The sequence below is a fragment of the Phasianus colchicus genome, chromosome Z (genome assembly GCF_987193195.1).
Source record: "Phasianus colchicus chromosome Z, bPhaCol1.hap1.1, whole genome shotgun sequence".
NCBI lineage: Eukaryota > Metazoa > Chordata > Aves > Galliformes > Phasianidae > Phasianus > Phasianus colchicus.
The window spans coordinates 54,400,059-54,426,936 of record NC_143476.1 but is presented as its reverse complement, the minus strand read 5'-3'; the positions used below and the strand labels follow the sequence as shown (position 1 = coordinate 54,426,936).

Genomic DNA, 26,878 nt, shown 5'->3' with positions numbered 1-26,878 from the left:
CATATTGTACCTTACTGTAATAGTTATAAAAATGTAGTTATACAACTGATTCTTCCCAAGGGAATATATTTTAAAAGAGAAAATTTCAAGCATGCCATATTTTAATCTTTACTTGCTTGATCTGTATTGAACAAAATAGCTTTTACAAGAAACATCAATGCCACTGTCAGAATATAATATAATAAAAGGGCAGTTGTCTAGATCCAGACTTTCTGCTTTTGTGGGGCAGATACTGACTTACAGTAAGATAAGTGAAAGGGTCATAAAAATTCAAAGTTACTCTCAGGAAAGAATGGACAGACATAAAATATTGCTGTTTTTTTCTGAATTTTGTACTAAATATTCATATGGAATAAGATCTGTAAAAGATGATGAAAAACAATTTATCTATTACGAAGACAAGCAAAAGGTCTCAGACCTTAGCTGTTCTGCATATGTAACTTACCCGGAGCCTATTTGATATACATACTTCACCAGGTTTTAGCTGCATTTGTTTCTCTTATGCTGACTGCACCACACACGTAACTTGAACATAACCAAGCATTGCTGGACTTTAAAAAAGTTAATACTTCAAAAGTTTATTTGAGAGTTGAGAGCTTTCTACAAAGACTTTTATTTAAAAATAAAGAATAAAAAAATGCTGTTTCCTAGAATTAAACTTTTCCACAGCAGCATGCTAAATCCTTGAAAATTTATGATGGACATGAGGGCAGGCTAACTACTCAGCATGCTTTCTGAGAAAGGAAATTCTCACCTGAGATCATTCAGAAACTTTCTTTTCCAGACATTTCTAACCAAGAATTGGAATAGGCCATCGCTGCTGAGAATTCAGTTCAATTCAGTTCAATACTGCTGCAGTACCAACAAGCTCTGATTTGGAATTCTGCAGACAGACAAACTTCAGATTGTAAAAGAAGTAATTCCTACCAATGAAAAATTTCTACCATCTTCTCATTTTGAATTGATTTTGCAGAGTATGTTCATATGCAAGTCAGCTCTGTTTTGAAATATCTACTAACTTGTTTACCACGTACATTCATTCACATCACAGAATCACACAATAACACAAGTTGGAAGGGACCCACAAGCATCACCGAGTCCAACCCCTGGCTCCACACAGGAACAATGAAAAATCAAACTCTATCTCTGTCAGCATTGTCCAAATGCTTCCTGAACTGTCAGGTCATGACTCCCCTGGGCAGCCCGTTCCACACCCATCGCCTTGAAGCAAAGAACCCATCCCTAACCCCCAGCTGCCCTCCCCTGACACAGCTCCATGCCGTTCCCTCGGGCCTGTCGCTGTCACACAGAGCAGAGCTCAGCGCTGCCCCTCCGCTCCCTGTGAGGAGCTGCAGCCGCCATCACGCCTCCCCTCAGCCTGCCCTGCTCTGGGCTGAACGCACCCAGCGACCTCAGCTGCTCCTCACACACTGTGCCCTCCAGACTGCACCATCCTTGTAGCTCTCCTTTGGACGCTCCTTAATGGTTTTATGTCCCTCTCTTATTGTGGCACCCAGTGCTGCACCCAGTGCTGTAGGTGAGACCGCACAGCACAGAGCAGAGCAGACAGCCCCTCCCCTCGCCCGCTGGCAGTGCTGGGCCTGCTGCACCCCAGGTACGGTTGGCCCTTTGGGCTGCCAGGGCACACTGCTGGCTCGTGTTCCACTCACAGTCAGCCAGAGCTCCCAGATCCCCATTCCACAGGGCTGCTCTCCAGCCTCTTTTCCCCCACTCTGTACATGTATCCAAAGCTGCACTGTCCCAGGTGCAGAATTGGGCATTTGCTTGTTGTTATATTTCATATGGTAGGTGATTACACCTAGCCCTCTAAATTTGTCAAAATCTCTCTGCTAGGGCTCTGTATCATAAAGGGAACAGCTTCTCCTAATTCTGTGAAAATTTACTATCATTGTGAAAATAAGTATGAGTAATGATACCTAGTGCGATTTTGGAAAAATAGAAGAGTTGGAGAAAACATACAATGCACAGATGCTATTTAAATATCAAAAGAAGCATCACATAATTAAAAACATCAAAATTGTCATTTCCTTTAGAGTTTACATTTGTTCCATCAATTGTTTTGACTCTGATTTTGCACCTAAAGTTTTATGTCCACACTCCCTTGCTTCTTCAAATTTTTACACTGAGGGACAGCTTTGGAGACAACACTTGTACTGCATCACAGATGTCAGCAGTACTCAGTTATATCTGACTTTAAAAATGGATTATTTTGGAGATACACCTGCCCGCCCATGTTTGCCCATATTTTTGAAACCTAACTTTTACACTGTGTGTTTTGACCCTAGTTTTACTTCAAGAAAAAACTCCCTTTAACCTAGACATTTTTAATATATTTCACCCTAGGGAATTAAAGAAAACTATGTTTTTATAATAATATAAGTTGAAGAGGGTAGAAACTTATTCAAATGACCTTAGGCTCAATAAAGAGATCATATTGCCTTTTCTGCCAGTCAGAACAGGATGTACTCTAGTATGGCTGAAAAAGGAAAATATTCCCAGCAGAATGATTATTTAATCCTGAATCAGCAGTACTTCAACAGCCAGTCAATAAGATTCCCTATCAAAGAGATTACTAAAGTAGAAAATCAAAGTTGTTCTTTTTGCTTTATGCCACGCTAATTTGAACAACAAATGAGTTGTGTTCTCTGCATGACTAATGTTCTCAACTAACACCTGCACGTTAGCAGTACATCATACAGCAATTCAGTCTTGCAGAGAACAAGTGCTATTCATATTCCAGGTTATCTTTGGTTTCTAAAGTCAATAACAGCACGCCTTTGAATTTTCAGGTCAAGTTACATGACTCTTTTTTCCCTCTCCTTTCCAATTGAACATGCAGAGGTGAGAATAGATTATCTGTCCGCTCATAGCAGTTGAACCACTCATCTACTTACAGATTGCTCTTACCAAATAAAAGTGTTCCCTGAGATACCAAAAACAAATGAGGTAAAAGTAGAGGAGCAGGTCATGTTAATTTAATCTGTTCCATAGTGTGCCAAGAGGTGATTGGTATCAATAATTCCCTACAGCACGCATTGCAGAATTTGAATAAACTGTAGAAAACAAAGAAAGAGAGGAAAAAAAAAAAAAAAAAAAAAAAAAAAAGGTGATGCTTTTTATCTTTTTTTAAGAGAAGTCGAGGGGATTCAATCTCAAGTAACATAGTTCATTTACCTGCCTCTGTCACAGACTTAACATTTGATCTCAGGGTGTCCAAGAATCTTAAGCTGTCCTCTGTTGGAGGAAGCAATCTTCCAACTGACAATAAATTTACTGAACCTTTGAAGCTGAGCTTCATGTTTCTTAGTTAGAATAAGCCTCAGGTGATAGGTAACAAATTGAAAAGAGATCACATCCCGAAGCGAGCCAACAGCCTTGTTATATATATAATGAGACTGAATTCTGTTTGTTTACATTTAATATATCGTTTTTACTCTGTTCTGTACTGTTTTTTATTTTTAATACCTTATGAATTCAGCGTTTCTTCTAAGCGTTCATTAATGCGCTGTGGATATTTGAGACCATATTACACTTAACACAAACATAATACGGTTACATTTCCACATTTTTATTTTGCTTTAGGTCTGCTGTGCACATTTTTGTCTTCTCTTGAGCTCATAAGCTACATTTTAAGTGATTTAAGACATAGAAACAACACAATCATAGTCACTATCTCTCTGCCCTAAAATACATTACATATCTCCAGTTGGAAGGGAATTTAAAAGCTGGATGATCAGGAGGCCAAAGTCACATTCAGCTTTGCCTTTTCTGTTCAGATTTACAAAGTATCACAATTTTAAAATGCCTTTGGCTTTTTCTCTGCTCTCAAATAAGACTGCCTCAGAAATAAGGTTTTTAATTGTTTTTGTTGTTACTGTTCTTTGGCTCCTGTCTTGATGGGATCATTTTGTTGTTGTTGTTGTCATTTTTACACTAATAGCATTTTAGTTGCTAAATCTTTTTCCACATTGAAAAATCACTTAATGATATCTCTCTGCTGTCCTTCATGCTGCAAACACTATTCCCAAAATAATTTTTCCAAAACCTCCTCTTATCAGTGCTAGTCTCTTTTTCCGTGAGGGAATTCTATTCTTAAAACACGCTTGAGTTTAAGCGTGTTTTTCTGAGATTGTTATGGTGCAGAAATTGAGCACAGATTAAAATTGTTTTTCAACATTGTGCTTACTAGAGAAGTGACAGTGCACTAAGAAATGTATGCTCAGAATAATAAAAACATCACTTGATTTTACAAAATAATCTATTCTTTAATTTGAGATGTTTCTGTAAGAGAAACATGTGCCATGTTCTTATAAGACATTGCCTTTTTTACTCATACAGCAATTGGCTATAGCTATACAGTACAGATCCCCATACAACCCTCACCATAGCACTCATGTCAGATCTACAGATGTACTCTATACGAGCAACACAAAACATATAATCACATTGCTGTATTACTTTTGCATGTTTTTCAGCATATGACTCAGTCACTAATAATCTTAGACTATAGGTTCATCCACTGCACATAAGCAACACAAAAACAGGATAAATTTAGGATGTATTTAGAATTCTAGATAGAGATAAGTTATGCTGGGTTCAGGCTTGGGGCAGAAGGAATATGGAAGCTTTTGTAACCATATGCCACGGATTCATCCATACATTTGAAATCTTCCTGATCTTTGTGACGAGGTTTTGTCTTCTTTCTCCAACTGTTTGGGCTATGTCTGACTTGCCAATCCACTCACAAAATCCAGATGTATCATTAATATGTACTATGACCCACTGAGCACTTCTTAGAGCAGTCTGAAAGCAAACTGGCAGATTTTTCTCAACAAGAAAACAGGTTCAGTCATAAACCAACACTCACATTAATATGGTTGATCTTAGACCTTCACTCATGCTGACATGAGATTCAAGGGTAGATTCTGCACTTTGTTCTATTATTTCACTGGCAAGTGCACTTCTTCTTAAGTCAATAATATTTGACATATCCTGTATTTTGTCTTCTCTGCATTCCACATTCCTATGCATATTCCTCTTGTGATGACAAGCACCCCCTACAAACATTTTCAAATTGCTCTTAGTCTGAATTAGACTTCGCCATCTATCCTTGAAGCACTGAGAAGAAATTCAAACATATTTCTTAGATATCATTTGGCTCACTGCAGATTTTTGCTGTGTTGTAAGCACAATATTGAATGCATTAAATAACCTCATAATCACATTTAAAGGCTTAGTGATCTAGTGCCACCAACGCACTAAAATATATGATAACAAATGCAGTCAGCATTTTCCATACCATATGCTTGTAAATGTTATTCTGCAGGGAACCAATTAAAACTATGGAAAAATTGGAACACAGACATATGGAACAAAACAAAGCAACTTATCTTGTCACCATGGTGCTTGCTCAGTACATTGATTAGGGAATGGTGATATTATAGGCAAACAAACGCCACTTTAATTAAAGTGTGCTGAAAGGCAATAAACAGTAGCAATCTAAAATATTCATTTTTGCTCTGCTGATGTTAGTTTTTGTGCTAATGAGACAGAAGATACAAAATACACTCCTGTAAAAAAAAAAAAAATTCACCTCAATTTTATTTGAAGATACGTAACAGTAGCATTCAATGAGAAAAAGACAGAAAACTGAAGTGAAGTGCTTGGATCTCAAGGAGAAGACCTAATATACTACTACGTTTCAGGAAAAAAAGAATTAAGCACATGTTATCTCTTACAATTTTTTCTACGAAGAGGTAGCATATTAAGTGAACTACTATGTCTAATCATCCTATATGTCTGGTGCAATTAAGAATAGGAAAAAAAAAAAAAAAGAAATGAAAGAAATAAGTATCAATTTGAAAACTATCCTCTAGAAGACAAAAAGTGGGGAAATGAAATCATGATTTACCACTCAGGCTTGGAAAGATCTACAGGATGGAATAAGATCAACTTGGTATTTTCCATTCTCTCTTGTACTACAGAGTTCAGCAGTACCATAGTTCCAAAGTCTCACAGAGCATCACAGTTCCCACTAAAAAGATTCAAAAATAAAAATAAAAATATAGAGATTACATATCTTAAGTGAGAATCATTACTACTTCTGCACAGTGCTGGTGACACTTTGTAATATTTGTGATGATTATTATGATCGTAATATTTGTGATGATTATTACTTCAACTCCAAACTGCAGCTCGATTTCACGTCATTTTGTCCTGTTATAGAGCACTTGTGCCTAGCAGATAGAAAAATGGTGCTACACCAAAGGAACAAATTATATTAATTGTACTGATCATCATCCAGCACAGCCTGGATGTGGAGAGTTGCTATATAATAAACAACCTTTCTCTCATAGAGTAATAGCCAAATTGTCACATAGCTACAGACTCCACGTACCATCCAAACAGAAGTACAAGCTTCAGTACTTATAAATATTCTGTTGACTAAAGACAGACTTTATATGGCACAGAAGTTCAATTTTATCTCATAAATGGTATGTAGCAAAGAGAAGAATAGAAATGTTCTCCTTCTAGAAACAGAGAGCACACAGTACTAAATATTCACGTCACAGTAAGCACATGAACTATTGCTTTAAAACTATGAAAAATCATAGACAAAATCATTTAAATTGTACTTTAAAAGTAAATTGAAGCACTACCTATATTACAAAGGAATGCAACAATTTCTTTAAAGATATATCACACTACTAATTTCTGTTTAAAAGTTTGGGTAAGCATAAAAAAAATATGAGAACAAGGAACCCACCCAATGAGAGATTTATTTTATTTATCGTTTAGTTCAGTTTCATCCGTCCTGATCAGTGTTTTCACAACAAATTACTTCAAAATTTTATTAAGAAGGAATAAGTAATAGAAATGAGTGGAAAAATTCACATATGAAGATATATTAATGATTTAAACAAGACATCCTACCTCCTAATACCTCTTCAGTGATAGTTTTGCTGAATACACAAAAGAATCCTCTGTTAAAAGCGTTACGAACAATCTGCCATCCCTCCTAAAATTGCAGCCCTAGCTAGTTCAAAAGACAACCATTATTTTGGTAAGAGAATGACTACAGCAAACAGAATAAATTACATTAATATTTCAACTTTAATCTTTAACTGACAGTTTCTGTGTAATGAACAGTATCCTCTATTTTTTCAATTAACGTAGTATGATTTAGTTTTAATTTATGGAGAACACAAATAACTGCAGCCTCCCCCACACAGGGAGTTTGATTTTTCTGAACCCTCAAGCTCTTGGCTTTCAGTTAGAAAAAGCAGCATCCATTGATTTCTCTTTTTGCTGTTGTTAAGAACAAAAGGTCCAAAGGTAAGAAGAGAAATGTAACCTATCAAAGAACAGTCTGCTTCCTCTCAGGCTGATACCTTCCTTCCACCAAATTACAGAGCTATAAACTTTCAAAGCGATTCTGAAGGTAAAATTTAGAGATCATAATAACTCTCCTAGGTCACTTCTTACAAAGAAAGAAGTCTTTAAATGTAAATAAATAAATAAACACATTTTAAAGTAAAATAACCCTAGGTATATAAAAAGTACCTATAGAAGCCAAAATATCTGATACAGAAGACAACAGCCAGACTCCTACTTCCTACTTGCAGAGTGCACGAGTGCTGATAGAGCATTTACATTTTGTCCATAAATACAGTATAGTACACCTCAGTGACCAGCAACACACCATACTCCATCCAATGGACATTTGGTATAGACCAGTAATTTCTGTGCTCCTAGCCTAGAGGTTCAAGTTATTTATATCTATATATATATTTATATGCCTGGATATATATATATCTCATCCTTACAGATATTGACTAGCATCCAGTTAGGTGCTTGTCAGAACAGGAACACTTTAAATTAGAAACTAATGATGATTTCATGATAGTACATTGTAAGGTCACTCTCTGTTCCCAACCTGCTATTTCTTTAGCTCGTGAGTTCTGCTTAGTTAATTACCTAAGTCTCCACAGATTGGAATACCATTACACAGCATTTTATGTTAAATAAGTATTTTTAACAGAAGAAACAAGAGGATTAACTATGTGTGGCTTTCTTTCCCTTACACAGGAAGCACATGATGGGTATATTATGCTATTGAAAGGATATCTGTTCAGTGTTAGTGCAATTAGAAAAGTCTATTAAAAAGAAATAGGTCATCATTCTTTCCTATTTTAACAGCAAAGTACAATATTTTTTCTGAGGATCAGTCAAGGAGGAAAGGATAAGCTAAAATGGCAACATATACCTCTGCAGTTCCATTTGAACATTTTACAGGTGGAATTCATATGCACAAATACCAATATATAATTGTCATTTCTGAATAAAACAAGCACATCAGCTCTTCAATGAACATTTAAACGTTGAGTAAATTTAAAAAGATTTGAGATATTTCACTCTATTGATCACTTAAACAAATCAGTTAACTCTTTAAAGACATAAAGACCAAACTGCATGTGGCTTTATGATTTGAGTCATACATTACAGGCAGGGCAATGTATGAGAAAAATTTTGAGAAACAGGTCTCCTGACTTGATCAGAGGAGGATCTATGAGCTGAAGCCATATGAATACTACATTCCTGCAATTTTAAAGCCAACCTTACAGATATTCTGCAATGATTGATTTTAATTTGATCAAGATGCTAATAATTATTGTATCTTACTGTTATAATTAACATCAAAATACAAAGTTAGATCACATATATTTCTTTAAAAATAGCATGCAAGAGATATACATAACAACATACTAGCTTTAACATATGCATGACATGAAATATCTTTTATAAGTTGTATATTGTGAAGCATTTGGGCCGTTCAGCATGCTAAAGTTAACTCTGCCAAGAGAAACTGCATTCTTTGCTCCAGTGACATGCAGTCTGTGAAATCATCTCATATCATACATACAAAGTGATAGCTGTGCTTAACATAGGAGAATCACAGAATCATAGAATCGCCTGGGTTGAAAAGAATCTCAAAGGTCATCTAGCTTCAACCCCTCTGATACATGCAAGGTTGCCAGCCACCAGACCAGGCTGCCCAGAGCCACATCCAGCCTGGCCCTGAATGCCTCCAGGGATGGGGCATCCACAGCCTCCTTGGGCAACCTGTTCCAGTGTTCACCACCCTCTGAGTGAAAAACTTTCTCTGATAATGGGAAGTTTTGTACTAATTAAATCTACACCAAGCTGCTCCACATAAATGGAATTATCTTTATATCAGGTGTACTTCAGTATAAAAAAAAATTCAGAAAATGTAGTAGTAAATACTGAAGTGATAGAATCTCCTATTATATAATTCCTGCGGGGGGGGATGAAAAAAATGAAAAATAGACAATCAGATTTGGAGGTCTGACTACTTTATAAATAGCAGGGCACATAAGACAGGTATCATCATTGTCTTAGCACTTTTTTCAATCATCCTGGCTAAGTGATACCAATAACATAACAGTCAGTATCCAAAAATTAAACTAGCAGAGACTCAATACAAACGCTCTGAAAGATAAAGATTGAAAAAATAAGACTTTTGGAAATCCTGTGCGAAATAAGCACAGCATTATGGTAACGATTTTTCAAGAATACTGTTATACCCAGATAGGAAAGTGCCTTTTTTCAACATAACTAAGTACAACTGCCCCCAAACAGCACAGATCTAGTCCTAACACAGCTCAAACTGAACCTCCAGTAAAATCAAAATTGCAGAAACAGCATGAATCTTAGTAAAACTATTCCAGAAAACTGCTATGTTTGTTCTACTTCCTTCAAAATATTCTTGGTTGTGCCACAGAACACTAAACTGCGCTAGTGGAAAAATATGGCAAACAACCCTACTTAATTTCTTATTATTGTTCTCAGTAAAAAAATAAAATATTCTGCCCTATATTTGAGTCTTATTGTATGAATGATTTTTCAGCCAAGCTCCCACATCCAGAATTTCAAAATCTGGATTGATTTAACTTTAAATTGATTTGATTTTCAATTCCTAAGTATCTTCATTATTTTTAAAATATTTCCCTGTTTATTTAGAGATTACTGTGAAGAAATCTGACATATTTGTTACGTGATGATGCTACGGTACACTCCATGGAAAGACTAAATTCACTGAATTACAGATGCTAGATGCCTAGAAGTATGTGCTTCTAACACTTCACATGTAGGAGTAGGTGAGTGCACATACACATTCAGTACATACACTGGCAATATCCAGTGAGACATGATATATCCTCCAGATATTATTTCATATTCAGGAATATATGAGAGCTGCTGCTATAGAAGTTTATCAGGCTTTAAATATGAGATATAATTTCAGAACTAATATCCTACATTGAAGTTGTGTATAAACTGCAAGGGGTCCTATTCTCCATCTTGCCTAAAAGAACGTAAGATCTACAGTCAGTCCTATGTATGTTTGCTCTGGTTCTCTTCGTTATCAGCACTGTAGAACTAGAACTAATTTCTCACATCCCAACTCCCATCCTTCTCCTGGTTTCCAACTACAGCTGCTATACAGGACTGAGGACTAGGATAGAATACTGTCACACTTCACTTACTGTGTACATTAACATTACTGACTGTAACTAGTAATAAGAGTACATCACACAGCTGTTCCGTGTCTTTCTTCTCACTGATAGCAACAGCAATTCAAGGATTTGATACTAATCTCTATAATTAAAGGCTAGATAAAAATCAGGCTTGCTGATAATCTGTTCTCCAGGGACAAAAGATGCACTTGTGGAGACAATGTGTTCTAAGGCACAGAGACTAGAAAGCTTTAGTATAAGGGGTTGGGTGACCGAGTAACCCACCAAAATTGGAAATGATCTTGTGGCTCAGCATGGCCTTCTTCACAATGAATAGAAAGCCTTTTTTCTCACAGGCAATGCAGCAGCAGAAACTACCACCAATGAAGAGGAGAGGAAGGAGAAAACCCTATCTCTATGACACTTATTTCCAATTCACATTTGGCTCATTCGATTTGTATTTCTCTCTGGCCTTCCAGTACAACTATCTATACTACACTGTAAAGGCATGCCAGGAAAAAGACCTACTTATGAAAGCTCAGTGGGTTTGAGCTATTTTAAGCTTTATGCATGTTGATTTACGTTAATTAAATGCCCTCGGAAATGATGGCAATTACACAGAGATGGGCTCTTGAAATGAATCCTTCTCTAACATTAGTAGCTAAAAACTGTAGACAGAGTAAACAAGCATATTTTCAAGGCAGTCTTTCACTGTTTACTTTGATTATTGATTGGACTAGGAAGCAAATATTAGTGCATTCAATAAATAATAACTTTCACATTGTCATACTATTCTCACTTTTGTTTTTAGTGGTTTTCACTCCTTGGCTTTGATCAATTATCCTAAATAAAGTTTCATGATTCTTACCAACCTGTTTCAACTTAGAAGTGTCAGATCAGAATCTTGTTCAATATGGTGCTAGTGCATGGGTATAGAATAGGGCTTCTAAGCTCTGCAGTATTCTGCAAAGATGCATAATATGCAAGATAATTCCCTTCCACTGCTTGTTAACTACTCTAACACACCTTTAGTTGTTTTGCTAAATACAGCAGCAGCTTTTAGCTCCGAATGTACACAACATCTATCAATCTAGAAAGACTGAGTAACTCACTCTCACATTATCAAAATAATGGGTTACTATCTAAACATTTTGAAATGTGTGAAGGAGTCCACAAAACAAGCGCAATGGCATGTAGCTCTTAAAAAATTAAATAAAATCATACTTGAATTAGAAGGCATGCCATTCCTTAGCTTCTCTAGATTGACACAGATGAATAGCTTACTGTAAGGGCTAAATCTTTTTAACAGGAAGATAAATGATCCTTCAGCTACAGCTGTGTACCATGTCAGTGGCATCCAGTCACCTGTTCTGTTTACTGGAGCTGTGGATTCTGCCAGCATCTCAGGGGGCAGAGCTTAGCCTCTGCATCCTGTTAAAAATGACAGTCAGTTGATTTTAAGTACATTCTCAAGAACTGTGATGCTCTGCATGTATCTGTTAATGACATAGTTATTAATATTCAGCCTTGAAATATACATAAGAACACATCAAATTATGACTGTATCAAAAAACAGATCTATCCCAGATTTTTTATTAAAGCTTGCAAAAATACATTATTATTTATGTTTCCGTATTTCCCTTAGTTTCAAAGAAAGAGCTAGAATGTTTCCATATTTCCTTCAAATAGAAGTGAAAATAGAGCATTAAAAGTACCTTATATCTTAAGTTTTGTCAGAAATGTGAAAGCTACCACAGGGCACAAAGAAGGTCGAGTTCCCCCTTTCTTTAGAGGCATAAGCTTTCCGAAGAAAACAATATTTCTCATACTTATGAAAGATGACATCTACGCCAGCTTTATTCAGTCCTCCAAAATTTTCCTGCACACCTCAACACTTGTTAGAAGAAGGCTTCCTAAAGATGAATGGAAATTAGAACATGCTACGCTTATGAGTTTGACATCAGTTACACTTGTATACATGCAGTCATGCAACTCCAAACAAGTGTGCAAACATGCAGGGGCAAGGACACACACAGACACCATTCCCCTGCTGGTTCAGTGGGATTTCACTAATCCTCAGCAGTGCGTTGCCACTGGATTTAAGCAGTTAAGACAAAGAACACTGCCCAGGGGCTCCCTTGTCCATTAACCTACTTTCTCGGTAAGTGCTTGTGCTTCCCTGTGCATGCAAGTGACAGCAAGTGAGCAAAACTAGATAAAAGTCTATTTTAAAAATCATAGAATCATAGAATCATTTGAGGTGGAAGGGACCTTTAAAGATCATCTAGTCCAACTCCCCTGCAATGAATAGGGATACCTAAAGCTAGATTAGGTTGCTCAGAGCCGCATCCAGTTGATCTTGAGTATCTGCAGGGACAAGGCATCTATCACCTGTTCCATTGCCTCTCAAATCTTATTATGAAAAACTTCTTCCTTACATTCAGTCTAATTCTATATCTCTTGTTTTAATTTGAAACCATTTTCCCCTTGTCCTATCACAGCAGACTTTGCTAAAGAGTCTGACCCCTTCTTTCTTATAATCTATCTCCCTTTAGATACTGAAAGACCGCTATCAGGTATTCTTCCTGAAGCCTTCTCTTCTCCACTTTAAACAGCCCCAGCCCTCTCAGCCTATCTTCATCTCTCAGATCATTTCTGTGGCCCTGCTCTGGATGTACTCCAACAGATCTACTTCTCTCCTATACTGAGGACTCCTCATCTGGACACAGTATTCCAGGTAAGATCTCATCAGCGCAGAGTAGAGGGTCCCTTGACCTCCCTTGACCTGCTGGCCACACTTCTTTTGATGCAGCCCGGGATACAGTTGGCTTTATGAGCTGCAAGGACATACTGCTGGTTCATGTCCAGTTTTCCATCTATCAGTACATCCAAGTCCTTTATGGCAGGCTTGTGTTCAATGATTTTGTCTCCCAGCTTGCAGTGAGTGATGGTGGGGATTGCCATGCCTTGCACTCCTGTTTGCTGAACCTCGCGATGTTCTCTTGGGCCCACTCAAGCTCAAGTATATCTATCTGTCTCTAAATGGCATCTGTCCCTTAGGTATGTCAACTGCATCACACAGCTTGGTGTCATTTGCAAATATGATGTGCATTCAGTCATCAATGAAGATGTGAAAGTGTATCAGTACTAGTACTGACATGAGGGACAACACTCGTCACCAATCCCCATCTAGACATTGAGGCACTGATAACCACTCTCTGGGTACAATTACACCAGCAGTTTCTTGTCCATTGAATAGTCCACCCATCAAAACCATATCTTTCCAATTTGGAGAGAAGGATGTTATGGAGGAGCATGTCAAAGGCCTTACTGAAGTCCAGATGGCATCAATAGCTCTTTCCTTGTTCACTGATGCAGATATACCATCATAGTCCATTAGTTAGTCAGGCTTGACTTGACCTTGGTTAAGCCATGCTGGTTATTCCATATCACCTCCCTCTTTTTCAAATGCCTTAGCATAGCCTCCAGGAGGATCTGATCCATGATCTTTCCTTGCACAGAGGTTAAGCTGACTCTTAGGTAGTTTCTCTGGTCATCCTTTTTACCCTTCTGAATAATGGGTGAAACATTGTCTTTTTTCCAGTCCCCAGAGACTTCACCTGACTGTCATGATTTTTCAAATATCCTTGAGAATGGCTTGGCAACTATATCAGCCAATTGTCTCGGGACTCTCAGATAGATCTCATTGGGACCCACAGACTTACAATGTTCAGGTTCTTCAGGTCACGTACCTAATCTTTATTTATAGCAGGAGGAGTGTTTGTCCGGCCTCAAGTTCAGACCCAAAAACAATACAATACAAACTAAGGGAAAACCGGTAAGGACTGGTACAGGGTTGTGTGGCTGTGTTCAGTCTCTAATCTTCCTTCCAGCTTCCTCTACATTGGCTTCTTTTCTTTTGCTAACAAGGATCTGTGCAGTCATTTTGGAAACATTAAAATCAAAGCCTGTTTTTACAGTGCAGAAATCAGGATTGGATATTTTAATGTGCCTCTTAGAGATATTTTCACCTTACACTGCTTTGAATGCTGTCTACCTTAATCACCTTTTAACTTTTCAAATTGGGCAGAATATGCCCTGCTAGGAACTCCACCTGTAACTTCTGCAACTACACTACAGGGTTGTTGCTACCACTTAAAATGATACTATGAAATAGTCCTGAGTTATTTCTGCTCTCTGCCATAAATCTACCATTTCTGATTTCTAGATTACCCGTGAGTTTCATTTGTATAACCACTTCTAATTGGAAGTAAAGAGAAGATGTTGATCTTTTAGTCTAATGTTCATTCAATATCAGTATTAATTATCTGTCTAGGGGGAAAGAAGCTTGATTTTAATCATTAATTAATATGGCAACTAACTAGGTTGCCTCTTCCACAGTATCATCAAACAGCACCAATATAAGCTCTTAAAAACAGAGATGTGCAAAGAATTAAAATGTATAACTAACTAGCTTAGAAGGTTAGTGATTAAGTACTCACTTAACGGTGGAGGATACATGTAATTAAGCAGGGCTAGAAAGATTCAGAATATCATTTCACATCTTATTTAGAATCCTGCTTATTTTCCAGCACAACGAGAGGCAAAGAGAAGCAACTTCACAGGCAGGCAAGATGAGCTGTCTTGTTATCTAGCAATGGATAGCATTTTGTAAGATTGAAGAGAAGATGGCAGATGATACATAAACATGCACCAAAAGGCCGATTTATCCTCAACATTTTAAGATGCTCAGAAGCACCCATCTGTACCTCATTTATTGGCATAGAAGAAAATGGAGAACTGCAATATTACAAACAGTTGTGGAGAACCACAAAGAACTCGTACTGCAGCATAGTGAAACTGTTGTAATTTACTGTGGGATTCCCTAGAAGTTACAAGGTTGTGGCAAAAAGGAAACAATAAGGTAAATCATCTCCTGTAAACAAGCATTAAAACAGAACATCTTTCTATACAGTGTTCCATTTTAGCAGGCAGAAATCGGTTCCTGAATTCTTACCTGAATTGTCATTACTTGTTATTTTGACCACTGTAGCAGCAGAATTTTAATTTCCATTGTAATAGAAAAACTTCAAAACAAGAATAAAATCTCAGATAAGCTCTGCAAGATGTTGAAAAACAAAGCAAAACAAAAATCAATAGAAAGCATGAATGTTTTCTTATTGTTTGTGCCACCATATATACTGGTAAAGAGACACATCTGAATTATTACATACAAGTACAGACATAGAACACATAAATGATTTAAACATTTCTGTAACATGTAACTATAGATCACTCTATTTCCAAGAATTAAGATCCAACTATTTTCAGTCAAGCAGTCTTCATAGTCTTCATATTTACCTAAATTTAACTAAGAATATTTTGTTAGATAAGTTTGTTTTCCTCTATAAATTGCAGTTTGTGTTTTACTTAGAATCTGTAAATAAATGCTCTTTTCAAACCCCAAGACTGTAATGGCCCCAGTCCCCATACAGCTGGGAGGGCTGTTGTTCATTTTTTTTTTAAGAAGGCTCAACACTTTCATATTGAGACAGGCTTGCATAGTTATTCTGCAAACTTGTTAAAACAGAGGAACCAAAATACTTCAGACTTAACCTTAAAAACCTCTCTACTATTTGCATTATAAACTGCACAAAAGCTGTCAGTTGAGAACTGTGCAGTGATTTTGAGAGGTGAACAAATAGACGCTAAGATTAGATCACTTAACTCATTTTCTCATGTGATCTAAAACAGAATATGAGTCCGTGTCTCTAGAGATGAAAGACGAGAACTCCAGGCTGCACCACTGTCTCATATCTGGAATGACTGCTTTAATGCTGTTCTGCTCTCATGTCACTCTTTTTAAAAAAAAAAGATGCCACTATGTTTGCTTTTTCTTGCTATACCTGTCAGTACTGAAGTTCTAGTGTACATTAAATTCATAAAGGAAGGAACAAATCCTAGAGAGTGGCACAGAGTTAGCTGTTTTTGTATGAGTTTATGTACCTAGCCTCTCAGAATATCCAGAAAACAAAAAACAACGAATGGGTAAAAAAAAAAGATATATCCTCTCATGTACAAAACAACTTTTATTATTAAAAAACACACTATCTGGTATACAACATTCTATAGCTCGTTTCAGGAACAACACAATTTTTCTGTTGGTAGTCCCTGCAAAAAGGTGAAGGCTCTGGAGTTACAACCTACCACAGAGAGCTCAGTGCACGTTTCCCTGGGGGGTGGCAGGGAGGAAGTCCCTCTCACTGCAAACTACCACAGTGAGATGATTCAGTCTGTTAAGCGCTAAAAATTTAAACAGTAATTAATTTCAGAGGAAAAAAAAGTCTCTGTTTCACATAAACTTGAATTAGAATATTTTTCCTTATGAAAACTTTACTGCAGCTACTATCTCAACTATTGCTCCAACTAAATCAAGATGAAAGGCACAAAATTATTTAAAAAAATGTCTGTTTGCTGTTCTCCACTACAGTTCTTTCTTTGAATTGAATCGATAATTACTAATTTTATGGTTCTTGAATTAAAAGATCAAAAACTTAAAGCAACAGAAAAATAAATCCAAAAATAGGGAGGCCAGAAATGAAATCACACTTTTACTATCTTATGTAGTCTTTCAACTTGATAAGGTCACCTACTTCAAACATCTAAAAAACGATTTAGGAGCCCAGTGAGATAGCCTTCCCAACATTTCATAGAGGCACTGTGGCCTTCCAGTACTTGAAGGAAGCATGTAAACAGGAGGGGGAACAGCTGTTTATGAGGATGGATAGCGATAGAACAAGGAAGAATGATTTTAAACTGAGACAGGGGAGGTTTGGGTTAGATATTATGAGGAAGTTTTTTACACAGAGGGTGGTGACACACTGGAACAGGTTGCCCAAGGAGGTTGTGGATGCCCCATCCCTGGAGGCATTCAAGGCTAGGCTGGATGTGGCTCTGGGCAGCCTGGTCTGGTGGTTGGCAGCCCTGCACATAGCAGGGGGGTTGAAACTAGATGATCATTGTGGTCCTTTTCAACCCAGGCCATTCTATGATTCTATGATCCTTAAACACAGAGTACACATGTGTAAGGCCATTCTCTCTTCTAGGTTATGTGAATACTCAAAGATTCAAACAGATTTACCTGTAACAAAACCAGTTATGCATACAAGGAATTTCTATAGACTGTATGCATGCACGAACACAGGAAGACACTTTCCTAATAAGTTAACCTGTCACTGTGTTCCCTCTGACTCAGCTGTAATCCACTCAAGCCTGCAAATGACTTTGACTGCCTGTTAAAACCGTTGTTAAGTAAAGGAAAGGCTGCTGAATCAGTCAGCTGGTCACTTGCCAACTGACCATATTTAGGAGAGACTGTCCCTGCTGGCGTTTTACAAGTTTACCATTTGTTGCTGTTTCTCTGAAAAGTCCAATACATTCCAAATGGAGAAACCCTGATTCTCATAAGGAAAACTTAAAAAAAAAATTGTCATTGGGCTCTGCTAACCCAGTGACAGCTGAACAGCATACAAGGTTCAGTGAGAAGAATTACCCTTTCCCTGCCAGCAAGCCGGCTAGACTCTATGTCTCTGCTTCTTTTCATGAGTCATGGTAGAATTGGAACAATTCAGGTTTCTTATTCCACATCAACTCATCTTCGCTCAGAATTTTTTAGTCACTACTGTATAAAAGCAAAGCAGCATTTATTAACTTCAGTAATTCTTATGCTCTCTATCATAATGTAATCATTGTACAACAAGATTAACCATTAGAGAAAAGGTCACCACAGCATGGTGGTCTGTCACACAGAGGCTGGTGCATCAGCTGATTTCACTAGTTTGTGTCTGGCACTGTGCGTAGAGACAGTTCCACACAGAAGACTAAAACAGAATCAAATCCATGTCACTTACAAAAAGAAATAAACACTGTGATCCAGCAGAATTTTCCAAATAGTACCAAACAGGTAAGTCACATCAGACAATTACACTGCAAAAATTACTCTGTGCTCTAGACAGTAATTGACGTAGAGAGGCCTAAGGCTGATAAATTGAGGCTAGATGGAAATTAACAAAAGCAGGTTATGACTGTGCAAAATGGAACTGGGCCAGCACATTAGGTCTATTAGGTCTATTACATGCTGTTCTGTTATTGTCAAATGGCACTATAAAGAAGGAAAGAGCACTGTCTGACATCATCAAGATGTCATTCTTTTCTGAAGTGTTCCTGACATTTCACTGCCAATCCACTGTCCTTTACTATGATAGTCCACTATCTTCTAGAACAAGTGATATCACTCCAGTTGTTACAGCCCTGCACTGTGGACACTAGTCATCTTTTTTGGAGAAAAAGAATAAAATTGGAATATTATCAAGTCACTGATGCACTGAATCTGAGTTCTCCCTCAGAACTCCAGGCTGACAAGCAGGATTTCAGTTCTGATCAGTGCCTGCCTCTTTTAAACCAAGAACTCACATTTTCTCCCCAGCAGAACCTTGTCGTAAACTCAAACTAAGCATGGCTAGAGCAGGGCTTTCACACCTTCTTCTTTTCCTCCACCTCTCTCTCACAGGGATATACAGGAAGTACTAAAGCCATCCTACCCATCTCCCAGGACTGTCACCTTCAGCCCATGCCCAGTTCAGATAAACCCAGCTCCCATCCTACTCGCTGCCAACTCCAGCAGGTTTTCTTCCTGATCAGCCTCTCCCCTCTCCCTTCAGAACTGGCACTCAAGCTATCATTTCTTGATGGTTTAATCTCTGAAGCATTCTTTGGCACTAGCAAAGGTACCCTGGCATGAAACCCTGCCATGAAACAACTTTACCTGGTACACCAACATCTCACTGCCAAGATCTCCTTGCTCTATCATGTTGAACAGAATTTCTAACCAATGATTTCTAACCCTTACAAACCTTATTCTGTTTCTGAATCTTCTATTCAGAATAATGAAATGTTAACTTCTATCTCCATCTGGTCAATACCAAAGAGAAACAGGGAAAAGAATTAAATCTTCTCATCTCCAGGCATGCTGTCTCCATGCCTTTTACAAACCATCTTCCCTTTCTGCAACATCTTCTCAAAGCTGCTCTTTGCCAAAACACTAACAAATAAATCAGGGTACGTGAATCACCTGTTATTATCCTGCTACTGCCTTGGATTCCACTGCTCCCTTCAATTTACTTTATGGACTCCTTAAGACATGGATTGGATAGAAGTTTTTATAAAGTATTTGTGTAGCTTCTTGCATAATATGTCCCGGTCAATATCACAGTGATAGACTTAAATCCATGCAGCATTATACATTAGTAAATTGACTCACAGTGCACTGAGATGACTTTGGGATTTTCTTCTTTGCAGAACAGTGAGAAAACCATGTCAGCTGTACAAATCATTCAACACCCAAAAAGTTACTTAGGCTAGAAATTTCCTCATCTTAATTACTCTGATGTACTTTGCCACTTTAAATGGAAATTTCACCAAGAACTGCCTTATTCTTCCACTTCCACTTTTTTTTTGGTGTGTGCATGTGAAAAATGAGAAAATATCACTACATCTGAGAAGGATAAAAGCCAGGCTATTATTTAAAAAGTGTTGTTCTCCAAAAGCAAGAAAATGTGTGATGAAAAAGCATTTTCATCTCCCAAGTTTCTGCTGAATATCTGCAGTCTGTATGACTTTCCTGGAACTGCAATGACTATTAAATCAGACAGCATGTTTTCCTTACAACTGTGGATTGATTCTTCAAGTAGTTTTAAATACGTTCATCCAAACCAGGGTTTATTTGGGTTTGATTTTAAGGTAGGGGTACTGCCCTTTCTTTGGGAAATTGGTCTTGTAACTAGAAAGCTTACATTTCCAGAAACATTTATTTATTTCTAGGCTTCTCTTGACCTTTTCAATTCTTCTTCTTTACATTTATACACATGAATTAATGATTCTTTGCATCACGTTTAGTACTCCATAGATCCAGAGTGCTCTTATTCTCAGCTCAGCAGTAATTTAATCAAGTGTTATGCTTAGTTCATTCATTCTTCCTTGCAAGTCAATCCTTTGAACCATTTTAATAAGATTCTCTGAATTCTTCCTCCAGTTAGGAAACATTTTTGGATGTGTGGTACTCTAAAAAGAAGGAAGCATTTCACTTGAAACTGCACAGTGATGATGAAAAAGACAGTGAGAATACAGGGTATAATAATTTTTGAGAATGGTAAGTACGTGTGTGTGTGTGTGTGTGTGTGTGTGTGTGTGTGTGTGTGTGTGTACAAACACACCAAGGTATATTTTGCTTTATTAGGTGATCTGCAGATTGTGTCCCAAAACTGCATTCTTTAAAACAACTCTGTCGCAGTCCCATCTCCTTGTTGGTGTTTTCCTACTGTCAGGCTTCTCTTTATATTGCATATTTATTTTGAATTAATCTTCAATAGAATCTTCCAACATATTTTTCCAATCATTTCACTTCTCTCCATAAGTCCCTGAATATCTGTATCTGCTTAGCGCTCCTCACAACTTTTCCTTGTCTAAATTCAGATATTGCAGAGTTTACTTTCTTCTAGTTGGTTTAAGGAACAAAAGGTTAATCATTTTGAAGGCTCTGATTCTGCAACATATCTAAGAGCATGTAAATCTTACTTATGTGAGTTTTCTTGCCTTTGTCAGTACCATTACTAGTACTTTTCATTCTGTACATGCTGTAGGTGCCCTGCTAAATGAAGCTTAGTTCACTGTGTGCTGCTGGATTAATGCAAAGAAGACACATGAGAGAGTAAGAGTTGATTACCCTTAACACTTAAAAGCCTATTTTCCATCCCTTTGCTTAGATAAGTTCCTGGGAAGATAACTTCTGCTTCACTTCTATGTTTTCTCTTTCCCATAAAGCTACCACTTTATTCCAGCTAAATCAAGCACTTTTTTTCAAAGTAATAACTAGCTATGGTTGATTTAAAAATAAATAAATAAATAAATAAATAAATAAATAAATAGATAGATAGATAGATAGATAGATAAAAAAGCTCCAGATGAGCAGATAAAAGGCAATATGAACAAGTATCAGCTTGTTTTTAAACTGCAACCACACAAATCTGCTCAAGTCATGCCATCATTGGTAGTTGTTCCTTAGCTTCCTTGCTTCATAAACACAGCATTCATTTTTTATAGCTACCAAAGTAATATCTCAGAAGACTTTTAGTAAATTCTCAAGGGCATCTCCCTGGTCATGGGCCTGACCCTCCCTTTGGAAAATATCCAGTCACATCATCCAATTTGTCTGTGAACGCATATTTCTGGGAGCATAATTCTCTATTTGCAGTGTATTATCCTGCCAGGTTTAACACTGGTTTTGCATTATAGTCTGTTCTCCACAGCAGCAAAGGATTAAAAGAACTTGAAGTCTGTTTGGCTTTTTATTCTCCTCCCAACACTGTTAGCGGCTGAAGATGACACAGCATTTAGAAAGATTATTTTCCCAGCTAATCTACAATTCTCTGCAGAGGGAGGGCAATCTCTCCCTTGCTACTTTGAAGCAGTTTGCTGCAGTATGTGGATGTATCAGTATCATCTGCACATTAAGCCTTTTCCTAGGCTCATTCTGTCCTCTTTGACTTCCCTGAAGCCAGCCTACAAAGCATTAAGCTCCCAGTTGAGCAAGGACCTCAGGCCAGGGAGAGAGCTCTGGCTGCCAGCCTTTGTCTTAGCATCTTCCCAGGAGAATTCTGAATTTTCTTAGTTTCTAAGAAAAAAATTCTTACAGTTTTCTTCTTGACAGGCTCCTATGGCTTGATTTAACTTCTCACAGTCATTTGGCCTCACTGCAGAACTGTCTGGGGCGCACGAGATTACTTGAAAGGTACCAAACTTCACTATCTGATGCAGCAAGCAGTATTTTACATAGGAATCCTCCTAAGAGATAGTGAAGAACTAAAAGTTGGTGGACTGAAGAAGGAAGAGGAACAAACAGTCAATTCCTTACAGGAATGAAGGAAAACATCTGAGAAGGACTATCCAGAAGGATATGTGCTGGGATGTGCTGTTCTTCCTATACATAAATAATAAATAATATTACTTCCAGTAGGACGAACAGGCAAGTAATGGGATGATGAAGGCTGTAGACTATACGAGTTTATTTAGGAGAGTCAAATCTAAAGCTGCTTACAAAAGGTGCAAGGAAAGAGTCATGGCACTGAGGGACTAGGCTAAAAGGTACAGGAAAACATTAGGAAACAAAGCCAACTCTTTTAACTATATTTCTATACACAGTCAGATAGGCATTAATTGAGTTACTAGGCAGAAAGCACATCATGCTTCCACTGCAGATACTATCCTGAAACAACAGAGAAATTGCTTTCTGATAGTAAAATAAATAAGTAGAATAACAAGAATTCTTAAGAAAAGGGGGAAGGAAGTGAAACATTGTTCTACTGTAGAGTCTACAGTGTGAAAGTATCTTAAACACCACAGGTGGTTTGGGGGTCCCTAACTTTCAAAGGGTTAATAAAGTTACAAAATCTTCTGAGAAGCCACAAGGATGAGCAAGGATAGCACAGTGTTCAAATAAGAACAGGCAGTGGAAAATGTTAGCTTAGAAATGTTTTGAGAGAAGAGAATAGAGGTATGATAATATTCCTTAACTAAATGCCACTTATTCAAGGCGTAAGAACCATGGAGCACCCATTAAAATTGTCGAGGAGGTGGTTTATAATAAGCAAAAATGGTTTTTCCCCATTCTTACAGAAAAAATAAAAAATGATAGAACTCTTACGTCTCTCTCAAAAAAAAAAAAAAATGCTATGATTCAAGGATTATGTAGGAAAATAAACCAGGAAGAGATTTCAAAACAAGCAACAAACAAACCAACCCAAACAATGGGTTCTAACTGTGACTAATAGGTCGGTTCTGATACACAGTTTAATCTAACCTCTCAAAACCTTATATATATGTACATATATATATATATATTCTACTGCTCGTAATCTTTCCTTGGTCAAGCAGAACATTGTTTGAGACAGACCTTTGGTCTCACCTAGCATTACCTGCTCTCACATTAGAACCGTACTTGGTAAAGATTGGGGGGAAAAAAAAAAAAAAAAAAAAAAAAAAAAAAAAAAAGCAACTTATAAGACTCTACCCCACAAATGTCCAAAAATTTCAGTAACTGCACCTGTTATATTCTGCCATGTTTTGTCTTTTCCTCCTTGAATTTACAGAGTATACATAATTCATATTGAAAATAACTGAAAACATTCTATGTTTATGAGAAGTCACAGAAGAACAATTCACCACTGTTAGAGAAAGAAAAGCCTGATGGAGACTTCACTTTATAACATGTAGAGAATATATAATATGTATACAAGAGCCTTAAAAAAGAAAAAAAATTAAAAAAAAATAAAATAAAAATGTGCAAGTCTTTTCTGTGGTATAGTTCTCAGCTAGAATTTGCTCCATGTAGAAAAACAGCCTTGATTAATGTTGTGGCTGGAGCCAGAGCCAAATGAATGATGAAGCACTTGCAGTAATAGGTTCCCCTGCACAGTCTGGAGCAATTGTTCTTCTGGCATGGTCTGTAGCTATTGTTTATGAGTAAAGAAATTTTTCCGTTACTCAGGCTGAAAAGTATTCATGTAGTTGGTACATTCTAATCAGTTTAGCCGAGTGAGATTCTACCTACAGCATGGAATACTAGCATGGTAAGACTGGCATCGTCAACCCAAGGTACAACAGCCTTCTGTGCAGCAGAATGGAAATCTTCAGTTACCCTGAATTATCTTTTTCAGGCTGCAGTGCTACAAAGGAAACATCAAGTTGAAGCTAATGTGGAAGAGAATGTTCCAGCGTCCAGATGCTTCTTCCTGAGCCAAACCTAGCTGGCATGGCTATACAACACAGAAAGAGCCAGAAGGGCACCCCAGGCTCTCCAAATAGAGGAGACTGCTCCAGAACAAGCATTCTCCTCACACAGGTCAGAAGGCACAAAGAAAAGTTTTCATGCCTTCTGAAAACCCACAGTGAAGCAATAAGAAAAGCCACTGTTCAAACATTGAGCTCTACATTTCCTCTAAATCAAAGAAATAATATCTTCTATTATCCACAGGCTTTTTCAGATTACATTTTTCCAGATAACTCCTGCCTGATTTCCAACTTTAGAAAGATTAACAAAGTAATTGCTTTTGGAAACAAAATCAAGTTGTTCTCATTGGTTGCTGTTTACCAGTGATACAGAGGGGATCACTACCATAATTAATTTCTATTAACATTAAGTAAGGCCACCTTTGATATACTTGGCCAGAACACACGTCAAAGATGAATCTCCTGTTCAAAAGTTGCCCTTTACAAAATGCTGATGTGAAAATATATTAAGTACCTGTAACTGCTCTATGCAGCATATTTTAACAGGGCTACTAAAGTTTGCACTGCTTATGTTAAAAAAAATAAGTGAAACAGTTTACAAGCTCCTAAACAGACAGATCTGGAATGTGATCAAGATGACACAGCTCGTGCTTATCCTTTACACCTGCCAACACAGTTAGGTGCTAAGAGATCCACCAGGGGATTTACTTTATCTCCTATTTTGCCATTCCTCTAAGGACTGCATTCATTCTCTGATTTCTAAAATATGCACAATAACAAAAGATGTTATGAGAAAACATACCTTACAAACTATTAACTACAGAGCTATCAGAGAAAGAACTTTCTTTTACAGTTTCTCAGTCTCCAGAGCTCCATGGCATGACCAAAGAAGTGGGGAGGCCCTGATGCTCTAATTAACAAAGTTTTCTACAGCGGCTCTCCAGAGGGTGAGAACACAACTCCAGCAGCACACAGGTTCCAAGCCCCAGAAAACATGAGGCAAGACTAACAGCAGGGAATTATTATTATTATTATTATATTAATTATCTCTACTAACCTGTGGTTATTTCTATAACTGAACCCACTTCTTAGAACCGAGATAGCGAGCAGGAGAGCTGCCCACAGAGGTTACATCAGCAAAACCGAGTTTTGTACAGATACTGGAAACAAGGCAGCCCGAGGTCACACACGTCTTAAAAACATCCCACTTCTGCACTGCACCTAAAGGAGACGGCAATACTCGCTGCTCGGCGCCAGGTATCAGCCACTGCACGCAGCACCAACGCGCTGCAGCTTCGCAGAGCCCCGCCAGCACAGCCGGGCGCGGAGCTCCCACGGCAGCGCTGCAGCTGCGGAGCCGCTCTGCCGCCTCCTTTGCAGATTCCCCAGATATTTCAGTCCTGCTTATCCAAACTTGTCCCATGCTCCCGGGGACACTTACAGCACAGAAATGACAGTCTTTCAGTGTCTTCTGATATCATTTTTCCTATTCAACTACACAACTTGATGCACCTAGAAGTCAAAACAAACGCTCAAATAACCCCAAAAAGGCAGGCGGCCACCTCCGAGCACGGCTTCGCGCACTCTTTAAGCTGAGCGTTATTCAGCAATAATTACGGGGCACCAACTTGTGCCGGCTGCCCCCGCCACGAGCCCCACACAGAGCTCCCGCAGCGTCCGCGGTGCCACGCCCGGGGCTGCGGGCGGCCAATGCGGCTGCGGACAAGTGGGGCGAAGCCACTCACCAGGCGGATCCGAGCGCGCTGCAGGAACTCCTCCATGGCGCCGGCCGGCGGAACCCCGCACCGCGCCGCACCGCCCCGCTCCTCGCCGCCAGCGCCGCGCTCCCGCTCCGGTCCCGCGCTGCCGTCCACGCCCCGCGCCCCGCCCGCCGCGGGCGGTGACGTCAGGCCGTGCCGCAAGCCCCGGGCCGGGAGGTGGGAGCCGCGGGTGGCAGCACTGCGTGCCCTGGTTGCGCAGTGCTTAAACTCTTTGCGCGCTTAAACAGCTCGTTATCAAAATGACCGACATCGGTACTTTGCCGCTGCGGTAAAAGCCTTTCTCGTCTGTGCTACCGCGGGCTCTCAGCGCAACAGGTGCGCGCTGGCGGCTGTCCCGCGGCCCCTGCCTGGGGTCACCGTGTCGCTGCGGGGAGCCGGCCCCCGCCGCGGGAGCTCCCGGCCTTGGTGCCCGCTGTCACAGCCCGCGCGTGTCCGACGGAGCGCTCAGCGGTCCCGCAGCGCCCGCTCCCCGCAGAGCCGAAGTGCGGGGCGGGCTGGGGGAGGTCACACGGTGCGCGGGGGATGGAGCAAAGTGCGGGGCTCGGCTCCCCGAAGCCTCACGCCAGCGGTGCGCAGCAGCGTGATGCCTTCACCAACTGCGAGTAACCGACCTGATCGGTACAGGTTTATGGTTCCCTTCAAGTTGTGCCTCACTGTGAAGTTGGCGGGGACTAATTCTTAATACACTCAGTAGCACGA

At 38.8% G+C, this 26,878-nt stretch overlaps 1 protein-coding gene across 5 annotated transcripts in view; it reads right to left on the bottom strand.

Annotated features, from left to right (window-relative positions):
• Nucleotides 1–26,264, bottom strand: part of PRUNE2 (prune homolog 2 with BCH domain) — a 138,406-nt gene extending 112,142 nt beyond the window's left edge. For all 5 annotated transcript variants that reach the window (XM_090130806.1, XM_090130807.1, XM_090130808.1 and 2 more), the window contains exon 1: nt 26,144–26,264. In XM_090130806.1, the coding sequence (XP_089986932.1) occupies nt 26,144–26,179 (36 nt within the window). In that variant the 5' untranslated portion in view covers nt 26,180–26,264. The remainder of the gene's footprint in view (nt 1–26,143) is intronic.
• Nucleotides 26,265–26,878: the final 614 nt, after the last annotated feature.